This window comes from Vigna unguiculata, chromosome 3 (genome assembly GCF_004118075.2).
Source record: "Vigna unguiculata cultivar IT97K-499-35 chromosome 3, ASM411807v1, whole genome shotgun sequence".
Classification (NCBI taxonomy): Eukaryota; Viridiplantae; Streptophyta; class Magnoliopsida; order Fabales; family Fabaceae; genus Vigna; species Vigna unguiculata.
In genome coordinates this window covers 7,809,195-7,828,367 of record NC_040281.1, presented here as the reverse complement: position 1 = coordinate 7,828,367, position 19,173 = coordinate 7,809,195, and the positions used below count along the sequence as shown (strand labels likewise).

General features: G+C 32.0%; 4 protein-coding genes across 5 annotated transcripts; 1 reads left to right on the top strand and 3 right to left on the bottom strand.

Moving 5' to 3' along the window:
* Positions 1-212: 212 nt before the first annotated feature.
* LOC114179515 (SH3 domain-containing protein 3) lies at positions 213-7,537 on the bottom strand. Its single transcript, XM_028065882.1, has 10 exons — positions 7,281-7,537; positions 6,739-6,861; positions 6,085-6,154; positions 5,794-5,939; positions 4,693-4,794; positions 1,575-1,772; positions 1,415-1,477; positions 1,019-1,108; positions 823-897; positions 213-723 (listed from the first exon to the last, which is right to left on the bottom strand). Exons 1-10 carry the CDS (start codon positions 7,338-7,340, stop codon positions 604-606), a joined length of 1,047 nt encoding a protein of 348 aa, XP_027921683.1. The 5' UTR covers positions 7,341-7,537; the 3' UTR covers positions 213-603.
* A 3,319-nt stretch (positions 7,538-10,856) lies between these two features.
* On the top strand, positions 10,857-13,445 carry LOC114175774. The gene is made up of 4 exons (XM_028060568.1): positions 10,857-11,136; positions 11,422-12,110; positions 12,227-12,328; positions 13,188-13,445. Exons 1-3 carry the CDS (start codon positions 11,049-11,051, stop codon positions 12,320-12,322), a joined length of 873 nt encoding a protein of 290 aa, XP_027916369.1. The 5' UTR covers positions 10,857-11,048; the 3' UTR covers positions 12,323-12,328; positions 13,188-13,445.
* Positions 13,446-13,825: 380 nt separating this feature from the next.
* On the bottom strand, positions 13,826-14,997 carry LOC114179129 (membrane protein PM19L-like). Its single transcript, XM_028065353.1, has 4 exons — positions 14,756-14,997; positions 14,435-14,654; positions 14,249-14,294; positions 13,826-14,160 (listed from the first exon to the last, which is right to left on the bottom strand). The coding sequence occupies exons 1-4, from the start codon at positions 14,880-14,882 to the stop codon at positions 14,071-14,073; spliced, it is 483 nt and encodes a 160-aa protein (XP_027921154.1). The 5' UTR covers positions 14,883-14,997; the 3' UTR covers positions 13,826-14,070.
* A 1,243-nt stretch (positions 14,998-16,240) lies between these two features.
* LOC114176919 lies at positions 16,241-18,712 on the bottom strand. Of its 2 annotated transcripts, none has more exons than XM_028062121.1 (3): positions 18,615-18,712; positions 16,970-17,219; positions 16,241-16,587 (listed from the first exon to the last, which is right to left on the bottom strand). In XM_028062121.1, exons 2-3 carry the CDS (start codon positions 17,186-17,188, stop codon positions 16,474-16,476), a joined length of 333 nt encoding a protein of 110 aa, XP_027917922.1. In that variant the 5' UTR covers positions 17,189-17,219; positions 18,615-18,712; the 3' UTR covers positions 16,241-16,473. The 2 variants fall into 2 exon arrangements, with proteins under 2 accessions (XP_027917922.1, XP_027917923.1); XM_028062122.1 differs by lacking the exon at positions 18,615-18,712 and adding an exon at positions 18,519-18,537.
* Positions 18,713-19,173: the final 461 nt, after the last annotated feature.

Genomic DNA, 19,173 nt, shown 5'->3' with positions numbered 1-19,173 from the left:
AATGAATAAGAACCCTTGACAAAAGACAAAAAGAAAGCTCCTTTGAAAAGTAAAGTATAAAACTTGATCAAACCGTCCAAAAAAGAAGATGATCTTGCTTTAGGGTAATACTTGGCCCAGTCCTATTATTCCTGTCTTGTGAATCACGATCCTCAGTTACTATAAAATAAGACTTCTCTTTCCAGTGAACTACCTATAGGAATACCTTGGGATTGTACAAAATTCAAATCTTATCTTCATTCTTCCAATAAGTACTTCCACAAAAATGAAATGATATCAACAAAGACACATGTTTTCCAATCAATCAATAAGAATACAGAAGACAAAAGGAAATCTCAGTCTGTGGCCGAAAAGTAAAAAATATACATATATATGGAAAAACTGTCTGCAAAGCTAGTGTCAAGTATCACCCTTGAGGAAGGACAGACCACATGTATCTTACCCCACAGCTTAACACCCTTTTTCCTTTCTATCCATTCTGGGGTAGCACTTTCATCAATTTCACTATCCTTCTCCTACCCCTTTTGCTTATCAAAATTTGAACAATGTAGTGCAAAATCCAATATGGGAAATAAAGAATGAATAGCATAAGATGAGTAGAATCTAGAAAACTTCACTGGCTGAATTGCTAGAGGGGATTCTTTGTCTTTTCTCCACATATGCAGAAGGAAACCATCCTGCTCTACCATTGCATTCTCCTTCTGACCACCCTGAAGGGTTCACCTGGGCAAGCATTTAGAAATTTGGTAAACATGGAGGCTCAAAAATTGAGAATATGAGTTAATCAAGGAAATTTTGAGATGAAAAATGTTTTGCATAAACCTTTCGCACAACCACAAAATCGCCCTTTGAAAAACTCAGTTCCTTTTCTGATTCAGCACTGAAGGGATGTGTTGCCTGCAAGCGATGCACCAAAAAACAGTTGAGGAGAAAGAATGATAATCATAATAGTAATGAAATTGATAATCATCAAAATAATAATCAAAGGGAAGATTAGCTTTAGGAATATGTAGCATACTTCAGCCAAGAAGTACATAGTTTTCTCGGAGCCATTCTCAGAAATACCCACTGGAGGGGCAGATTCTTTCTTCTGTCTGTCTGAGACCATCTGAGAAGTCCCAATGAGATGATACATAATTAATATTAAGAAAATGCAAACAACTCATGGAAACAATAACACACTAGAATAACAATAAGGACAATGATATTTTGACAACTTTCTCTTCCAACCTGAGCTGACATCTTCTAAGTGATTTTGGAATATAGAGAAATGAAAAAATGAGAAGCCACTTATAATATGCCACCTTAGATTGTAAGAGAAAGTTCTCAAAATTTAGTTGTTAAAAAATATTTTCCTAAAAATAAATAATAATTATTATTATACTCTTAAAAGTTCAAGAAATTTGATTCTCACCTCAGCTTCAATTTCACCAAGAATAGCTGCAACTCTTAAATGGAAAGTCTTTTCTCCTTCAACCTAAACAATTACAAGCACAATCTTTAAAATAAAATTCTAAAACCATCACAAGTTAGGCATATATTTATATAATAACTAGCAATCACTGTTATCATACCATGGCAACAAGCCTTTGAAAAGTAAGTCTCTGTTGCTGTGCTTCAACAGCAGCCAATGCAGCTGAAGCTTCTTTACCTAGAACTGCCATGTTTGCTTTCAGCTCCTGCATCTTTGCTTCCGCAGCATGCAGTCTGGCTACGTGTTCGGCACTTTGAGATTCCCGAACCCGTATTTTTCTTCTAGCAATCTCCTCCGTCTGATTGAAATTCAAAACAAACTTGAGTTATAAGATTCAGAAAAAAAGAAAGTAACCACCACACTCTGAAGTGTGTGTTATAGATAAGAATCATGATCTAAAAATCAGTGCATTAGAATATGTTACGTAGGCCCAACAGGATGGTTCCTGTTCTGTCAGTTAAGGGAGTTAAGAGTTGGTGACAGAACTTGGAAGAGACTAGACGCATTGAATTTCAGTGAGATAGGTCCTGGGGGAGAGATTTGAGGCTCTCAAAATCCTGGCTTAAACGCTTGCAGTTATTCTCTCTCTTTCTAAACTAGATTCATCAACTATCAAGGACCCAGGGGATTTCACCTATAAAATCCCATCTTTTATTCCAATTTTTCCCTAATTTCTGAACAGTAGCTAACAGACTACCAAGATTGTTATTTTTTCGGAGTCTTACGAGGTTAGGAGTATCATTGACCTTATACTAGTTGTATTATGCCCAGTCTACGATAATAGCAAAACCTGGGGTGAGAGATCAACGTTTCCTATTTCAAATTATCATTGCTTACATCACACTACAATATTCTGAGTCTCCCTTATTCTATTTTCAATATTAGAGCAAACCCATCCACCATAACTTTGGGCCTGTTAAGAGAAATTTCTTTATGAGTTTTTCCGTAAGCTAACCTATAGAAACATTTTTATATTAACTTCTTCAAAAATTGATTTTTTTAACTTATGCATAAACTAATTTTATTTATGGAGAAATTTATTTTATTCTTTTCTTCCTATTATCTTCTCCTAAAAGTGCTCATGTAAAAGTTTGTCCAAATATACTCTCAACCAATTATCCCATTCTTGGTTGTATTCAAGCTGTACTTGCCCAAAAATATCAGTATAAATAGGAATAATAGATTAATGTTTTCATTTTAAATGATATCCTCTTAAACCACCTCATAGTTATTCAGTCTCCCTGTTTCCTACTTTTCCAATTATGTCCTCCCTCCCCTAGAGTATCTCTGTACTTTGACATTTTTCTTCCCCAGTGACTGTCTTCTGACTACAGCCACCTAAATCCAATATTCCAAATTTTTTTCACCTACTTGTGGTTCCCAGAAGTGAGCTTTCAAGACATTATTGAAGCCCATGCCGGAGATCCAGCAACTTCCAATTGTGCATAATTGCATTGCTTGAGCCAGTCCTCCTTCCTCCTTTCCATGAATTTAACTGTTTAAGGAGCTTTTCATATTATGTGGTTTAACTGTTTAAGGAGTTTTTCTCCACCTTAGTTAAGAGTGTGCATTCATAGAAAGTTGTTGCAAGGATTTTTATTAAGAGACTTGAACCTTAGGAATACCACTGAGTCAAGCTTGCTCTAGTAATTCTACCCTTGTACTTGGCCTAGAAAATCAGCATATATAGGAGTATCATGTTGCCCTTTTGTAATCTCACATCAAAATATCTTATGCGACTAAGTAACAGAAAGTAACTACAAAAATGCATATTTAGCGATATGAAAATGGTAGTGTTCACATAATCAGATAAAATGACAGAAAAATGACAATCTGTGGCATCAGGAACACCAAATGAAAATGGAAAAGGTAAGGTTAAATATCTCTCATCCCCCAGAGCTGTGAGCCAAGCCATTGGCTAAAAAGATCCCCAAAATGAAAAGTCCCTTATAGGTTTGGCATTGTCTATAGTAGAAGAAAAAACTTAACAGTTAGGACAGTTATGTCACAACTGTCACAGACTTTATAAAACAGTCTGTTTAGGTGGGTAAGGGGAATTATGTCTTTTGTATCTTAGTTTGGAGGAAAAGGTTGTGGAGAGTTAGGTCTCTTAAATTACCTCTGTTGTAATAGAATTCTTGTCTCATTCCCTACTTCATTGGTAAGGAAATAGACAGTATTGGAATAAAGAGTATCTTTCTGTACAGTTCTTTATCTAGGATCTATCAGTTGGTATCCAGAGCCCTTTCTTGGTTCTGTGGGGAGGGATAGATAGGGCATGGTGCATACCAGAATGGAGTCACGCATGGATGGGGTTGAAAAGATGGTGCAAGAATTGGTTCAAGACCTGGACAGGCAGGAAAATGAGTCTCATCAGCGGTTCCAAAATCTGGAAGATATGATTCGTGGGCTTACGGGGTGGTGGAGAAAACGTCTTCAACAAGAAAACTGGATGATGATGATAATTCAGTCACAAACGGAGGCAATGGGGGGAACAGAGAGAATGATAGAGAGCGTTCTACATCTTCATCAAGATGGAGGAAACTGGTTTATCTAGGATCTATCAGTCCCCCTCTTCACAAAAGCCATTTTGACACCACTATCCTCCTCTCAGCATAACAACTACTTTTCATATTTGATTCCAATGTGTCCTCTCTTTCCTTCTAGAATAAACTTTCCATTATTTGTCCATGGCTGAAATGATTCAATACCTGGCTCATGACATCTTTGGGCTCACCTTCTCAAACTATATCAACATCTTTATCACATAATGTCAAAACCGTGCTGCTCATTATGTATTTTAGGCAGTTTTTTCTTTTATCCTTTCTACAATTTTATGCTCATGATGTATTTTAGGAAGTTATTTATTTTATCCTTTCTATAATTATATTCTTTATTATAAATTTATAGGTGTACCTTGCTATTAAAACTAGGATTATGTATTTAAAAACAACCTCATAATTACAAGGACTTATTTCCTTAGAATTAGCTCTCTAAATTTCCTAAAATAAACAACAGGTTCGTGCACTTATAGGACCAATGGCCTCATTATTTAAATACAGAAGAAATATATTATTCTTTCTAAATTTGAGATATTACAACTTCAAAACTTCACCTTTCGTTCCATCTCATAAACGAGTTTCAGAATTCAAATCATAATTAAGTTACTGGTTGATCCAAGAGAAGACATTGCTAATTCATTCTAAACTTTGACTTACCTGTGCCTCTGCTTCTTGTCTCATTCGACTATACCGTTGAGCAAGATGGCGTGCATCCTCCAAAGGTGCACCATTGATCATTTGCCTCAAAGGATCTAACACCTGGGAAGTGAAACCATTGGATTCATGTTTCTCACCTTATAATATTTAAAGATAATGCGAATAATAAATTAAATTGACCTTCCTCGAGGATTCCAAATGTCACCTAGACCTCCTATGCAGTATTCTAAGATTTAATTTTCAGTTGTTCTGAAGGGTGTCACGAATGGTACATGTTTGAAAACAAATAAAATTTGGGACTGCTATGTTTTGAGAGTCAACGCAATATTTTATAAACTTAAGGGATATCAATGTCATTTACTCTATTATAATATAATTTTCAATAAGCAAATTGACAATTCTATTTTCCAAACCAGCTGCAATAGCATGATCAAATTGATACTCAGAATCTAGAGATCCAGATCAGAGTATTATAAACATTAGTGGGGTAATACAAAGTAACAATGAGCCCCATATATCAACACAAAAAACAGCAGAGCATGGGTATTGAGGACTTAGAATAGAAAAATACAGCCACATCCTAAGGTCAGGAAACAATATACACTGAAATGGATAGTTAAAATAGCAAAGGGAAATTATACACTCCTTTGAATCTTCCTGACAAAATTCTGTCACTGATTCATATTTTAAGCATCACTTCCTCATCTATCATCTTTTTAACCAACTACTTATTCAACAAACCATTCAATTGACAATTGGTAAATAAAATTTGGTCATTTTGGGACTTCATCTTGTTTTATGTTCCAGTAGACACCACAATAGATTATTGTACGATAAAAAACAGCATGGCAGCGAGACTAATGAAAAATGTCCAGGATTTAAAGACTCACACTACTTTTTACCTTTTTACTTTTCAAAACAGAGCAAAAAAATGATTTAATGGAGAAAAGGAACAAAGAGAGGATATGTAACACTTGTACACAGCTACGAATACTCATATATTCAAATGTGGCTAGATGATAAAACTAATAATTTAATAGATTCTCTCGTTTTGAACTTGCATTAAAACTTATACATGTGATCAACAAATGCAAAGTCCACCTGGGTAGAAAGAAGCCGATTTAACTCTTCATGCTCCTTTTCCACATGCTTGCGGGCATCACCATATACAGATGCAGCCTTAGCTAATATATTTTCACTGTTGTTCTCTGCTCCATATTTACAGCAATCCTCAGAAAGTTTTGTTCCTGTCTACCATGGGTATTGTTTATGAGGATTTAATCAAATCATAAGCCCATATACAAAATTTCTAGGTGCTTCTAATTCCTGAACATATTACTCCTCAAAGTATACTGAATTTGCAGGAAAAAAGAAGCAAAAATCAATTTCCACCTGTTTCAATATGCTTGTAACCTATAGCTGTAAACGTTTCTGCTGCTTTAACAATTTCTTTCTGGAAGTCCTGGAACAAAAGGTAGTTTTGAGCATATCAATAAACAGAACCAACATGAAAAGACAATCGTTGAAGATAAATTTATTTTACCCAAAATGATAAATGACAATTTCTGCTAGAACTGCGGTCCAAAGACGTACAGTCATACTTACTCCCACCCTCAGTTAATTAATATGTTCCCCATCTCTCACTACCTCACTCAAAGTAAATATGACAGAAACAACTCTAATAACTAAAATGTATTCCAAGAGGTATTAGGTCAAATGTAGGATAACAATGTTTTGGGGTGATGACAGCAGCAACAAGAAAATCATTCAGAATAAGTACCAACACCCATCTTTTTTGAAACGCTTTCACAGACTGCAGATCCAAGCTTGATAAGAAATGGAATTAGAAGTTACAAAAAATGCAATAAAAAAATCGTGAGTCCATAAATGATAACCACAATAACGTCACCATGCATGCATGGTCCATGGACACTGAATAAACTTCCTTAATATACATATAACATACTATATCGAGTTTATGAAGTAGGAAATTCTTTGCTGTTCAAACATTAACAATGAATCCAAACAAGAAGAGAAAATGCATACCTTCCCTGCACGTGTGGCCCTATACAGCTTTTCCAGCTGTTGATGCCTCTGCATTTCGACCTCATCAATGACCACAACATCTGAGCTCTCATAACCACTACTGGTGAACTGCTTTTTTACAGCCTGAGTAACAAGTACATTAAGAAAGATCACGAACTGGAAACTCGACAAAAAAATAAAAAATAAAAAACAGAAGTATCATTACCCTATAACTCTGAAAGTGTGAATCTAAACGACAAAAACAAAAACAAAAACAATGTGGTTGATCCACGGGAATGTGCCAAACACACCCCGAAAAATAATAATCCAATCCAACACCTTACCTAAGTAAACCAGTATCTATCTGAACCTAAAGTTCACCCAGAAAGCCGTTAGTCAACAACCACATTTTCACTTGCATTTCAGAACAATAATTAAAACGTCAAAAGTGATGACCAAATTCCACAAATTTGGGGTACCCATACGCTAATTTTAGAAGAAAACCACCGAAATTGAAGTGACAAGACAGAAAAAGACAAGCTTGAACGGAAGGAAAACGAAACCTGTTGCTGTTTGGCAACTTGCTCTCTGAACTTGGTGGCATGTTTCCTCAAAGCGTCCATGGCGGTTACTTTCTGCTATGCTCTCTAATCTTAATTCTGAAAATCAAAGGTAACAATCAAAGTACCAAATCAGATCCAAATCAAATGTTTTCTTTGAACCCCAGCTCACCGAGTCAATCAACTACAATTATGTCCCTCATCCCTTCTCCCTCTCTCTTTTTCTAAATTGTTATTTTCTTTCTTCAGTTTTTTAATAATATCCGATTTAGTCCCTTACATTTTAAATCTTCCATTTCGATGTTTTAACTTCCGGAAAGGGTCTAATTTTTAGGGAAATTATTCTGAGCGGTGAAATTTTATATGAAAATTATTAGATTTCGAAAAAATTATCTATAGTAATTTTTAAAAATAAAATCTTTTGTCTCAATGATTTTAGCTTTTTCTTTTTTTCTGGAGGAAGTTATATATATATATATATATATATATATATATTTGATTCCACGTGTAATAATATAAATTTTTGAAGTCAAAAGAAAATTACAAACATAATATTACAAGAGACAAATATTTGCTTAAAAAAGTTTTTTAATATATCTTTTTGAAATTAAAAGAATTAGAATTATAACATAAAACTGTAATACGTGTTTGAAACTTTAAATTCGCCTTTAAACATGTGAAACAAAAAACTGTGTAGATATTTTTAATGTGAGAAGAATAGATATCTACTTTAGTTTGACATAAAACAAAATGTATGCAAGTTCTGGCGCATTGTATGGGTTATTACACTACTGTAATATACATTAAACATTTACATGTGTGTGATTTTGAAAATTAATTCTTTTAGCATTCATATTTTTTTATTAATCATTTAAAAACTTTAATCAATTTGTATTTTTTCATGTCTAAGTTTTTCTGTCAAGCATTTTTTTTATTTTAATATATTTATATTTATTAATATAAATATATAAGTTTTTGCAAACACATTTATATACAAGTTATAATAATATAAGTGCAATTTCATTCTTACTTTTCTTTCCTCTAATCTATTGGAAAGTGAATTTGAGGAGAAAGTAAAATGAAAATAAATTTGTTTAAATTAAAATATATATATATATATATGAAAGATTGAGTGTGTGTTTGTTTTAGGAGTGAAATTGAGTGAATTTAAGAAAAAAGATTAACGAAAATTTGATTGTTTAGATCAAGAAAACAATGATAAGATTTAAAGTGAAATGAAAAATAGGTTTATAGAATTAGTGAGTGATATAATAATTTAAAAAATAATTTAGTTGATAGAATATAAGATTATTAGTTTACTGTTGTATATAAAAGTAATTTAAATTAAATTATAAACTGTGTAAATTATATTATAATGAAATATTAGTTATTATTTAAATTGAAAAAAAATATTGTTAAAAATAATATTTTTAGAAATTATGATGAAATAAAATTTTGGAGATTAATCTAAAAAGAAGTAATAATTTGATATTATGTAATTATTTTAAATTGATTTGTTAGTTTAAAACTAATATAAATGGGAATAATTTTGTTACAAAAAATTATACATTGATTAAAATAATTTAAATTGAAAATTATTCATCTTATGAAATCTAAGGAGAGTAAAAAAGTAAAATGAGCATAAAAGTGAAAAATTGAAAACATATAATCTAAAGACGGTAAAAAAGTAAAATGAATGTAAAAGTCAAAAATTGAAACATATAAGGATAAATGCTAATTGCATTCAGAGTGACATGACTTTCCACTCAAATCTTCTCACTTATAAAAGTTCACTCTCTCTTACTCCTTCAGATTTATTTTTGCAAATCACCTCAAATCACCTAATACAAACACAATACTTACCTCCACTTTCATCCTCTCCTATAATAAATCGACAAGAACAAAGGTTTAGGGTGCGTTTATTTTTAAATATGGATTTGAGGGAGATTAAGCATATGGATGTAGTGGAGAAAATGAAGTTTTTGTGGATGAAGAAGAGGTGTGAAATTATTTAAAGGTATAGTTTGTAAATGATTTGATGAATGTAATAGATATGAAATAATGTTTTGATAGATAAAATTGTTAGATTACAGTTTTACCCATATAATTAAAATTAGTATAAAATAAAATGTAATTATTATTATTATTAGTCTTAATATTATAATTACATTATTAATATTGTTATTGTTATAAAGTAAAAACATACATGTTAAGTTGGAATTTAAAAAAACTGAAGGGTAATTAGGTAAACGTATATATTACTGAGTCTTCCCCTCCCCATCTCTTTGTCCATGTAAAGATAAGATGAGAATATTTAGTTATACCTTAATGCACAAATCAATTATAATCCTTGGAAGTATACAAAATTAATCCATCCTCACCCATTATTTCCAATAGTAAATCCTATAAGCTAATACAAAATAAGTGATTTGAGATACAAATTTATAAGAGTTAGTGAATCATTTGATAGGTTTGATAAATTAAAAATTACTATAAAACTTTTTTATGTAAAAAAATCATATTTTAAAGTGATAATATATCATATAAATTATTTTATTTGATTAAATCTATTTTCATGCAACTATCTTCAATCCACCAAAAAAAAATTGAAATGTTTATTTTATCTTAATTTTCGAACAAATGTGTTTTGAAATTCACACTTTCGTTATCGACAAGAAATCCATGCTTTTCAATGGCCGGAAAAAAATGTTTTTAAACATAGATTTGAGAGAGTAAATTTAAGTGAATTTAAAAGAAATTAGATGAGTTAAAGTGTTTCAATTAAGAGAAAAATAATAAGAAATGAAAAAAAATTGAGAGGGATGTCAACATACAAATTTCCCCTTACTCATAATTATACTGTCTTAATTTTGAATATTCATGAAATCAAGAATGTGAACTTTATATGTAAATAGAAACTCACAAGGCAATGTATTACTAGTTTCCAATAAAAATAAATACAAATTTCATAAAATGAATACTTTTTAAAAAGATAAATGACCCTTTTTATCACAAAACGTATAAATTAGTTTTAATTTATTTCTTAAAATAAAATATTTTATTTAATTCTCGAATATGTAAAAAATGTGACAATTATATAACTTTTAAACTTTTAAACGTATAATATACAAGGTGTGTATGTAAGAAACGCTTTCTCAATATTTTATAGGAAGAAAAGAAGTTTGATGGTAATCTCTTAGTCTTCATATTCTTATTTCATACCTAATAAAAAATATTTTTTCTTTAAATTCATTTATTTTAAATGATTTAATATTGTAAAATAAAAAAATATAAAAATTGAGATGTTTCTCTATTATCATCCTATTTTACATAACTCTAAAATTTGCACTAATACAATTATTCTTTTAAGCGTTTTAGAAGTTTTCTTTTTTCTTAAACGGGTTGAAATTTAATGATTAAATTCACACAACCAATCAAAAACAGATCCATGATTTGGGATTTTTTTACCGCAAAAACCAATTTGAAAGTTTGAAACTTGTCTTCGTGGGTAGTTTCCACAGTGTGAACTTTGAAGCTTGAACATGACATGACAACCTTTTCACTAGCCCAATAATTTTCTTTGCTGTCTCACTGCATTGCACTATATATTCAGAGCAGAAGAGAAACATAGTTGTTAACCGTTCACTTTCACTCTCTCTCTCTCTCTCTCTCTCTCTCTGTAGATTTGGTTTGTGTGTGGTAGCTTCATCGTCCCCACTGAATAGTGAGGGGAAGCATAGCACCCCACCATCCTATTTCACTCTCCCAATCATGCCTTCAGGTGCTAAGAAGAGAAAAGCGGCTAGGAAAAGGAAGGAAAAGGAAAACAAAACCAATCCATCAACCAACAATCCCCAAGGTACCCTTTTTACTTCAAACCCATGTGCATCTTGCAATTAGGCATAGATGGGCCCTTTTTAATTGTATATCTCATCTGTTTTTGTTCTTTTTGTTCTATTTGGGTTTATGGGGTTCTGTTAATTATTCTTGTTTTGTTTCACTTGTATTGGGATTTTAAAAAGTTGTTGGGAGTATGCAGCTGTGATTGATTGCGCTGGGTTTGTTGATTAGAGTGTGTGGGTCTTTGTTAATTTGGTTGTATTAATTGATAATCATTTGATTGATTGTGCCATGAAAATTTTAGGAAATGGTGGTTTGAAATCAATAGGGGAGGAAGGAAGTGATAGTGGTGAGGGTAATTTTCCTGCATATAACGGACATGATGACCAGCAGAATCCATTCAAAGATGGAAGTGGAGAACTGGAATCTGTTGCACAGCCGCATGCTTCTGATGTTGAGTCCTTGAAAGTAGTCTCTAGTGAAGTAAAGATTGACCAAGTGTTTGGAGAAAAGGAAGATTGTGTTGTTTTGGTAGACAAAAGTTTAAGTTTTGAGCACAATGAGACTGCCAAGGAATCATATTTTGAGAATGAGAATGAGAATGGCAGCGATACTTCACAGGGTGAATCCCTCTCCGAGAAGAACTCGAACAATGGGAATTGTATTTCAGTCGAAGAGGCCATTGTTTGTCATGTCTCTGTTAAGTCTAATGATTATGTGTCTAAGGTAGAAAACAGTGATAGTGGAAGTGTAGTACTAGATAAGCCGGTAGTTCATCCTGAAGAAGGGAACAATCTCGCTATAAAGTTAAATGAGGATAATGTATGCTCCTTAACCAATGAGAATGTGAGAACATTAAGTATGGAGGAGCCTAAGACAAAGGAATGTGATAGTGAAACTTTAACTCCAGTGTCTGCTAGTCCTTTCACCAAATTTGCCAATGGTGCAAAACATTTTAAGGATTCTGAGCTCGCAGAACGTTCCAAGACTCAGGTTTTACATTTTCTCTCACATCTACATAACAAGTTTTTCATCACAAAATTATAATTTGTAAACTTTTTGTTTAGAAGTAATTTTAAATATTTTTTTTTTGCTGTGTTAATATGCAGCCTCATGCAGCAGCATTGGCTCCAAATATGGTGCAAAAGACCTCATGGTTGAGTTGCTGTGGATTGTTTGAAGTTCTCTCAAGTTCAAATAGATAATTTCAGGTTTTCCCTTTGAAATTATTTTACCATGTATGATCATGTTTTTGTGGACTATCTTTCAACTTAAAAGAGTGTATTTATATAGATAGAAACGCTCCCTCTTGTGTCTTGCTTGTGGTTGTTTTAAGTGCTTATCCGGTTTGTATTGTTCATAATTGGTTGGATATTTGAACTTTGTGACTTTTAAATTAGAGGGACGTTTGGTGTGTTTTCTTTATTCAGTAATTATTGCTTGTATGTATTTTTGGTGAATGCGGGGTGTCATAGGTTTCTGGACCAATTTTTAGATACTAGCTGCAAATAAAGATGCTAAATTTTTGTAACTATCAATCTTTGGTGCATTTAGGTAGAAAACTAAGATAATATTTTTTATGGGAAATGCTTGACTGAGCAGCTGTTTTAGAATGTAGGAAATTTGCTTCTATTTGATTTTAAACATGGTCTTTTAAGAGGGTTTCTATCCATTAGTGGTTTGTCTCATTCTTTGTTATTCATTTTCCAATTCTTTGTCGTGAAGAATCTCTTATCCTCTAATTGTCTCATATAACTTCACTTTCTTCATCGGATTTTCTTTGTCATTGTTGACGAGACTGTCTTGCTCATGAGATTAACTAGAACTAGCAGTGTCTGCATATCATTCTGACTGAAGCTTTTTCTTTGTTGTTATTTAAGTTCTACTTAGTCTGAGCTGAGCATTATCAAATATTCATGTTTCCTTGACAAAGATTTGAATATTAGTTCTATGTGTTGTATCAATTGATTTTTAAGTTGTACTTTCTGATAATGTTATTTGGGGATTATTGTAGTAGAATATCACTGTATCAGTATACATTTTAAACTTGCAAATAAACTTTTCTTGCAGAAATACAGCGACAGTATCTGAACTGATGGGTCAAACATGTGAAGATTTAGAAGCATTTTTGTCCAGAATTTTGCTATATGTTGATACAGATTATCTCCTTTGATGATTTTCTAAAATATAGCAGGCAACTAGACAAAACTGTATATTTTTCTAAAATATACAGATTATAATCCATACAACGTTTGTTTACATTACAGTGGATGTTTGTTTGTAGTTATTGTTTAAGCAACAATGACAATCTTTCAATGTTTTTGTTAATTCTGCGTTCTGGAATTTTTATCTTAGTACTGTTTATTTCACCCTTTATAATGTAGAGCAGCAGTGGCTAAGTTCACTTTGAAACTTCTTTAAGAAAATTCACTTTCACATTAATCATCGAATGCACGATGGAATCGTAATTCTTCATCTTCTAACATATGGTGCAAATCACATCTCTAATGTGTCCTTGTTCGTGAAATGGTCTTGGATAACCATTTATTAAAAATCAATATATTATTGGAAGTAAAGTAAACAATGAAAATATATAAGGATAAAAAAATATATTAAAATAAATAAATTAAACAATAGAAACATAAAAAAGAACTAGTTTATTACTAAAAATAAATTAAACAATAGATATGTAAAATGAAAAAAGGCTGTTTGAAATAACTTAAAAGCAACCATGTTCTCCTTTATTGCTCTTGTAAATGATGTATTATTGATTCATACAATTCCAATCATTCAAACCACACTCCAATGCTAATTTTCCTTTGACTTTTAAAGAGGAAAGAAAAAGAAAGAGAGGGAGAGAAAAATACAAGCACACCAATACAAGCCTTCACAGCAAAAAAAGGAAAAAAAAAACACCACCACCACCACCACCATATTCCCTCAACCTTCCGGTTTATCTTCTATATGCAGCAGCACCATGAATAGCAAATATGTAGAAAAGCTGTGTAGCTGAAAGTATAATTATAAAAGACTCCATTGTTTTCTGCAAAATTGGACATTTCAGAGGTCTTACATATGAACACATACTACAAGAATGTTACTAAGAGAGTAAATGAATCTTCCTGTCTTACCAGACGTGCATTTCTTACACGAAGCCCAATTTCTTTCCAAGCAAAGCTGCATTTTTTTTATCAACAAATGTTAGTTATTAGTAATTTGTTACTGCATAAATTTGATTATGGTAAGATAAGTAAAATAATACTGCATAATTATTTTTTGGGAGATGGTGAAGAATAGATAAAAGATTACTAGATTACCCCATGGCCAAGAGTGTAAGAGTCCAAGCTATGGTAGCAACTGAAGCTGCAGATGGCAAGCTTTCAGGAGTCCATGAGCGGATATGAGTGATTCCTGATATTGCTGATGCAGCACCAACAACTCCAGCAAGCAAAGCAAATGTTACAAAGAATCCAGTGGAAGCATTTCCCATTGGGAAGAACAAGGGTGAAAAGTGTGCTGGCAGTTTTAATTCTGGACCTGCATAAACAGTGTCTTAACAACATAAGCATGCTGAAGAAACATAATGGTTGGTTGGTGTTGCATTAGAGGAAACATAGGGACATTATAAATTTCCTCACCTATGATAAAACCATGATCTATTGCTCTGTTCATGGCCCAGCCACCAATGCCCAAAACTATGGCATACATGCAGAAGTTCAACACCAGAAGAAGGGTGGCAATAGGCTTCATTTGCTCATTAGCCATGTTTTCTAGATAAGGAAAAGTGTTATGTTATGGGATTTAGGGAACCTTAAAAGTAGTGAAGGAAAGGCTATGATCCAAGGAGCAGGAGATGCATGTTTTGTAGAAATGAGAGTTCCTATAAATATCTGAAATGGATAAAACACAAGTTTGGGTTCTTTTCTTGACAAGGCTGCTAGTTAGTTCAAAAGCTGATACTTCAAAGTCACACTTCACATCAAAATATGACTGATTCTTACTTGCCTCTTACTTTTAAGGTTTGTTAAACTGTAATACCTTCTCAACAGGCAACTTCTTAATAGTTGTCAGTAGTTTGTTCTGTGAGGCTAGTCATATTCTTTTCCACTCCTTCACTCTTCTCATTCACAACACTGGCCCCAATCCCACTTAAAAAAATCTTACACTGTTTCTAATGAATTTAATAATAATAATAATAATAATGCCCAAGTATTTATTACTTGGTTTTATAAGCTAGAATACTTGTTTGGTTTTATTGAAATAGTTGTTTCTAACCCAAGAAAAAAAATCAGAAAAAGAAAATTAAGTTAAAGAAAATATAAAAGTTAGTTGAAAAATGTACATTTACTATTTAATATACAACGAGAAAATAATATAAGTGTCATATAAACATAATTTTGATAGCAATAAATTATATTATAACATCAGCTGCGTTCAAAAGAAATTTAATCATAAAAAGTACTCAAGTTTGTTAATGTTATATATAACATGATAATACGTTGGTTTTGATTTGGTTGGTCTGATTTCGAATATATTCTAAGCCATCCATTATGACATGATACAATTTGAAGTCTCTTTTAAATTAACTAAATTTAACACTGAAATAAAATCTAATCTAAGTTACATTACAAAAGAAAAATGAAGCTTTTAGGGAGATCTTTTGGTCGATCGTCTTGATCCTCGAGCTCTGTTAATTCTGTAGTTTTTCTTAATATATATTTTTACCTTTAATGCGAAAAAGAACATAATGCCGATCTTTACAGATTTAGTGTGAGTACTTCAAAAGGATTATGTTTATCAATATTTCTTAAAAGTTCGTTCAGAGCCTTTGAACCATGCGCGGAAATTAACTTATTTTGAAAAAGAAAAATGTATTTTACAGTTTTCTAAAAGCAATAAAAAAATTATTTCTAAAAGAAATGTTAAATGCTCAAAATGACAGCGTCACATCCAAGCATAGGGACTTCAAGCACAAACTCAACTTACATTGTTACTTATCAAGATAAATGAGTTAGAATTAGAACAGCACGGAGTCGTTATCGGTTAAGAAACCATGAAGAAATTGTTTATTTTAATCACACTCAGCCTATAAATTTTGTTATTAAAAAGAAATAACCAATGTGTGAATATATAATTTATTCTGAGTCTCTCTCCTCTTTTTCTTCACTAGTTTTTGGGTTCTGGATAAATAATACGAAAGCAAATTTTCATTCAGAAAAAACAGTTGCCAAACTAAAATCTACCGGTTGGTAATTAGCAATAATGAAGGAAAACTAAAGCAACCTTCACTAGTTGCCCCTTCTCTGAAGCAATACACTGTGACGTTCCATGCATGCAAAAATCATACTACAAATTATTATGGCTGATAAACCTCAGGAAGCTGAAGACCAACACTTGAAGCAGATTTTCCAAGAGTCCTTTTCACTTCATCTGATCTGTCCACGGCAATATTGTACGAAAAAAGTAAATCCTGAAAAAATTGGCAACAGTGATGCATGGTCAAAGAGACAGACTGATATAACGCAGTTTTCCAAGAAAATATATATATTGCAAGCATAAAATGAGTCGAAACAAAATGATATCTGCATTCAGTTTCTCCTGGCTCAGACACGCCTTGGTGTTGTTGATCACTGGTAAAATAACACATCCTCTTCCGTGTTTCTTATTTTCGTTTAATAATATACGTGCCTTAATTAAAGCTGTTGAGGGTTGACACATCAAGTTTTTAACTGAGCAGGTTTGAGTAAATCTCATTTGATAAATAATAACTGTTCAATCAAACTTCTTACCAACAGGCATAAACAAATGACCATTTAAAATTTAAAGGAAAATGCAACAGAAAATAATAATACCTTCTGATGGTGTACACTGTTAAGAAGAAAAGTATAATCACGAGCAAGTTTTATTTTCTGTTGGACAGCCACATCATCAGACAAATTTTTGTTGTTACGGAACTCTGAGGTCACAAATCTTAAAAAATGACTCTTGTTCTCTTCATTCCCAATATGTTTCTTGACCGCCTTGAGAAGATGGCGATATATCTTAGCCGTTTGGGAGGCGTCGGATCTCATTTGTTTCTATCAGTATCCACAATCTACTTTCCTGCACAGGATGCCATATTTTAAATATTTAGGAATGTTATAAGCAGAAAAAAATAAAAAAGTAGAACTAAATGATGAGAGGATGGGGAGGTATAAAAGAAAACAATACGAGTGGAGAGGACAAAGAAGGTTTACAACAGAAAAAGGAGTATAAAATTTCATGGGAACAAAGAAACAAAGAAATGATAAAGAAAATTGTATGGAACAAAGATCTTCAATCCTTTTCATATTTGATTCCAAGACTGACAAAACAAAAGTACAAAGCAGGATCAACCTCAGGGTTTGGTAGAGTTACTAAATCAAATAACAGGCAATATCAACAGGATGTAAACATTAATTCAAGTTCATAATACAGCAATTTTCTTCATTGGAAAATCCCAGAAGACACGCAGAAAAAAGTTTATCCTATTTGATGTTAACAATCCTATTACAGCATACACAAACAAATTTTACAAATGATGTAACTAGTTCAAAACAACTTGACTTACTATGCTAAAGGGAAGCTGTGATAACTCAAATTTGAAGTCAATTCCATCCACAATTGAATGGTGGAAATACTTTGAATGAATCGATGATCATTCTAAAAAAAATCATAAACTACTGGCTTGAATATGCAGCTAGCTATTTTCCAGATTCTCCCTCTGCCAACGCTAAATTTCTTTAACAAGAAAAAAAGTCTAGGTGTGAATTTCAATGATGCATTTTAAAATTAGACAATTCATTTGCTTCCCTTGAATTCCCTTCAGTTGCAAAATGTGTTTGTCTGAATAGAGAAATTAAATTCCCTTAATCCACAAAATCCCTATTTGGATAAAGTAATTGATCTTCAAAAACAACTATAATTTTGATATATTGTGTAACTTTCTTTATAGGTTATATATACCGTGTCATATAATATATTACTAATAACAATAGCAGGAGGCATATCCAAAGAAATTGCGGTAAATATTTTCTATAAATATGAAAACTGGACCTCCTAAATCACAGTCTGTGGTCATCCTCGCTTTTAGAACACACATCAAACAGTTTGCGGGCAAAATCAAACATATCGAAAAAGAGCAATGCAACAAAAAGTGAAGCATAACAGAATGGACAAACAAATGAGAAACAAAAAGATACAAGGAAATTTTCAACTAGATATATTGAACGAACCCAGTACAGGAAAATAAATAAAATATATAAAACTCAGATCCAGAAACACCAGTATCGTAGTCGTGAACCGTTAGCAAAATAAACACAGAAGGTAAAAATCGATGAATAACAAACCATCGACAATTACACACAACAAACAACAAAATACCCATATTTAGCACATAAGAAAATTCGCGAGGTAAATTGAAGTAGTGGAATCAAAGTAACGATATTTGAAAACTGAAACAGAATCAGCGTTACTTACTTCCTTCGCTACTGCCTGTGGATGGATGATGCTGAAATCAAAGCGTCCCAAGAAACAAAAGGTGTCTCCGCCCCCTGTTCAGTCTTTTCGGTAAAAATAATAGTAATTATAATAATTAATAATAATAATAATAATAATAATAATAATAAATATAGTTCTTTCTACACTCAACATAGTTACTGAGATGCATTATTTATTTATTTATTAAAATATTTTATATGGTAGATTTTTGGACTGTACACTAGGAAATTTAGAAATATATTATAGATTGTATAAGTATTTTAGTTGCATAATTTAGAAACATTATTAAGATTAATCTAGAAACATATATTTTATGTTACGCCTAAATTACACAATTTAAAAATATATTTTATGTTTTGAAATTGTCATCCCAGAAAGAGTTTAGAACCAATTGATAAAAGAAATGGTATTAAATAACTTGTTTACAGCTTCTCCTAACCTAATCCATCTCTCCTCTTTCTCAATTTCCTACGCGAATCTACATAAATAACTAAAGTTTATATTACGAAATTGTTCTAAATTGTTTGTTAAGTTACAA

Bases quoted from the DNA above. Each gene is read 5' to 3' on its own strand.
- LOC114176919 (XM_028062121.1), bottom strand. From the start codon at position 17,188: ATGAGATCCGACGCCTCCCAAACGGCTAAGATATATCGCCATCTTCTC. The intron at 16,588-16,969 runs GTATTATTATTT...CAATTTTTTCAG, and splicing joins ACAGTGTACACCATCAGAAG to GATTTACTTTTTTCGTACAA.
- LOC114175774 (XM_028060568.1), top strand. From the start codon at position 11,049: ATGCCTTCAGGTGCTAAGAAGAGAAAAGCGGCTAGGAAAAGGAAGGAA. The intron at 11,137-11,421 runs GTACCCTTTTTA...TGAAAATTTTAG, and splicing joins ATCAACCAACAATCCCCAAG to GAAATGGTGGTTTGAAATCA. The intron at 12,111-12,226 runs GTTTTACATTTT...GTTAATATGCAG, and splicing joins CAGAACGTTCCAAGACTCAG to CCTCATGCAGCAGCATTGGC.
- LOC114179129 (XM_028065353.1), bottom strand. From the start codon at position 14,882: ATGGCTAATGAGCAAATGAAGCCTATTGCCACCCTTCTTCTGGTGTTG. The intron at 14,295-14,434 runs GTAATCTAGTAA...AAAAAAATGCAG, and splicing joins CTTACACTCTTGGCCATGGG to CTTTGCTTGGAAAGAAATTG. The intron at 14,161-14,248 runs GTAAGACAGGAA...CCAATTTTGCAG, and splicing joins GTGTAAGAAATGCACGTCTG to AAAACAATGGAGTCTTTTAT.
- LOC114179515 (XM_028065882.1), bottom strand. From the start codon at position 7,340: ATGGACGCTTTGAGGAAACATGCCACCAAGTTCAGAGAGCAAGTTGCC. The intron at 6,155-6,738 runs GTATGCATTTTC...CTTTTGTTCCAG, and splicing joins GGGCCACACGTGCAGGGAAG to GACTTCCAGAAAGAAATTGT. The intron at 724-822 runs GTTTATGCAAAA...ATGCTTGCCCAG, and splicing joins ATTTTGTGGTTGTGCGAAAG to GTGAACCCTTCAGGGTGGTC.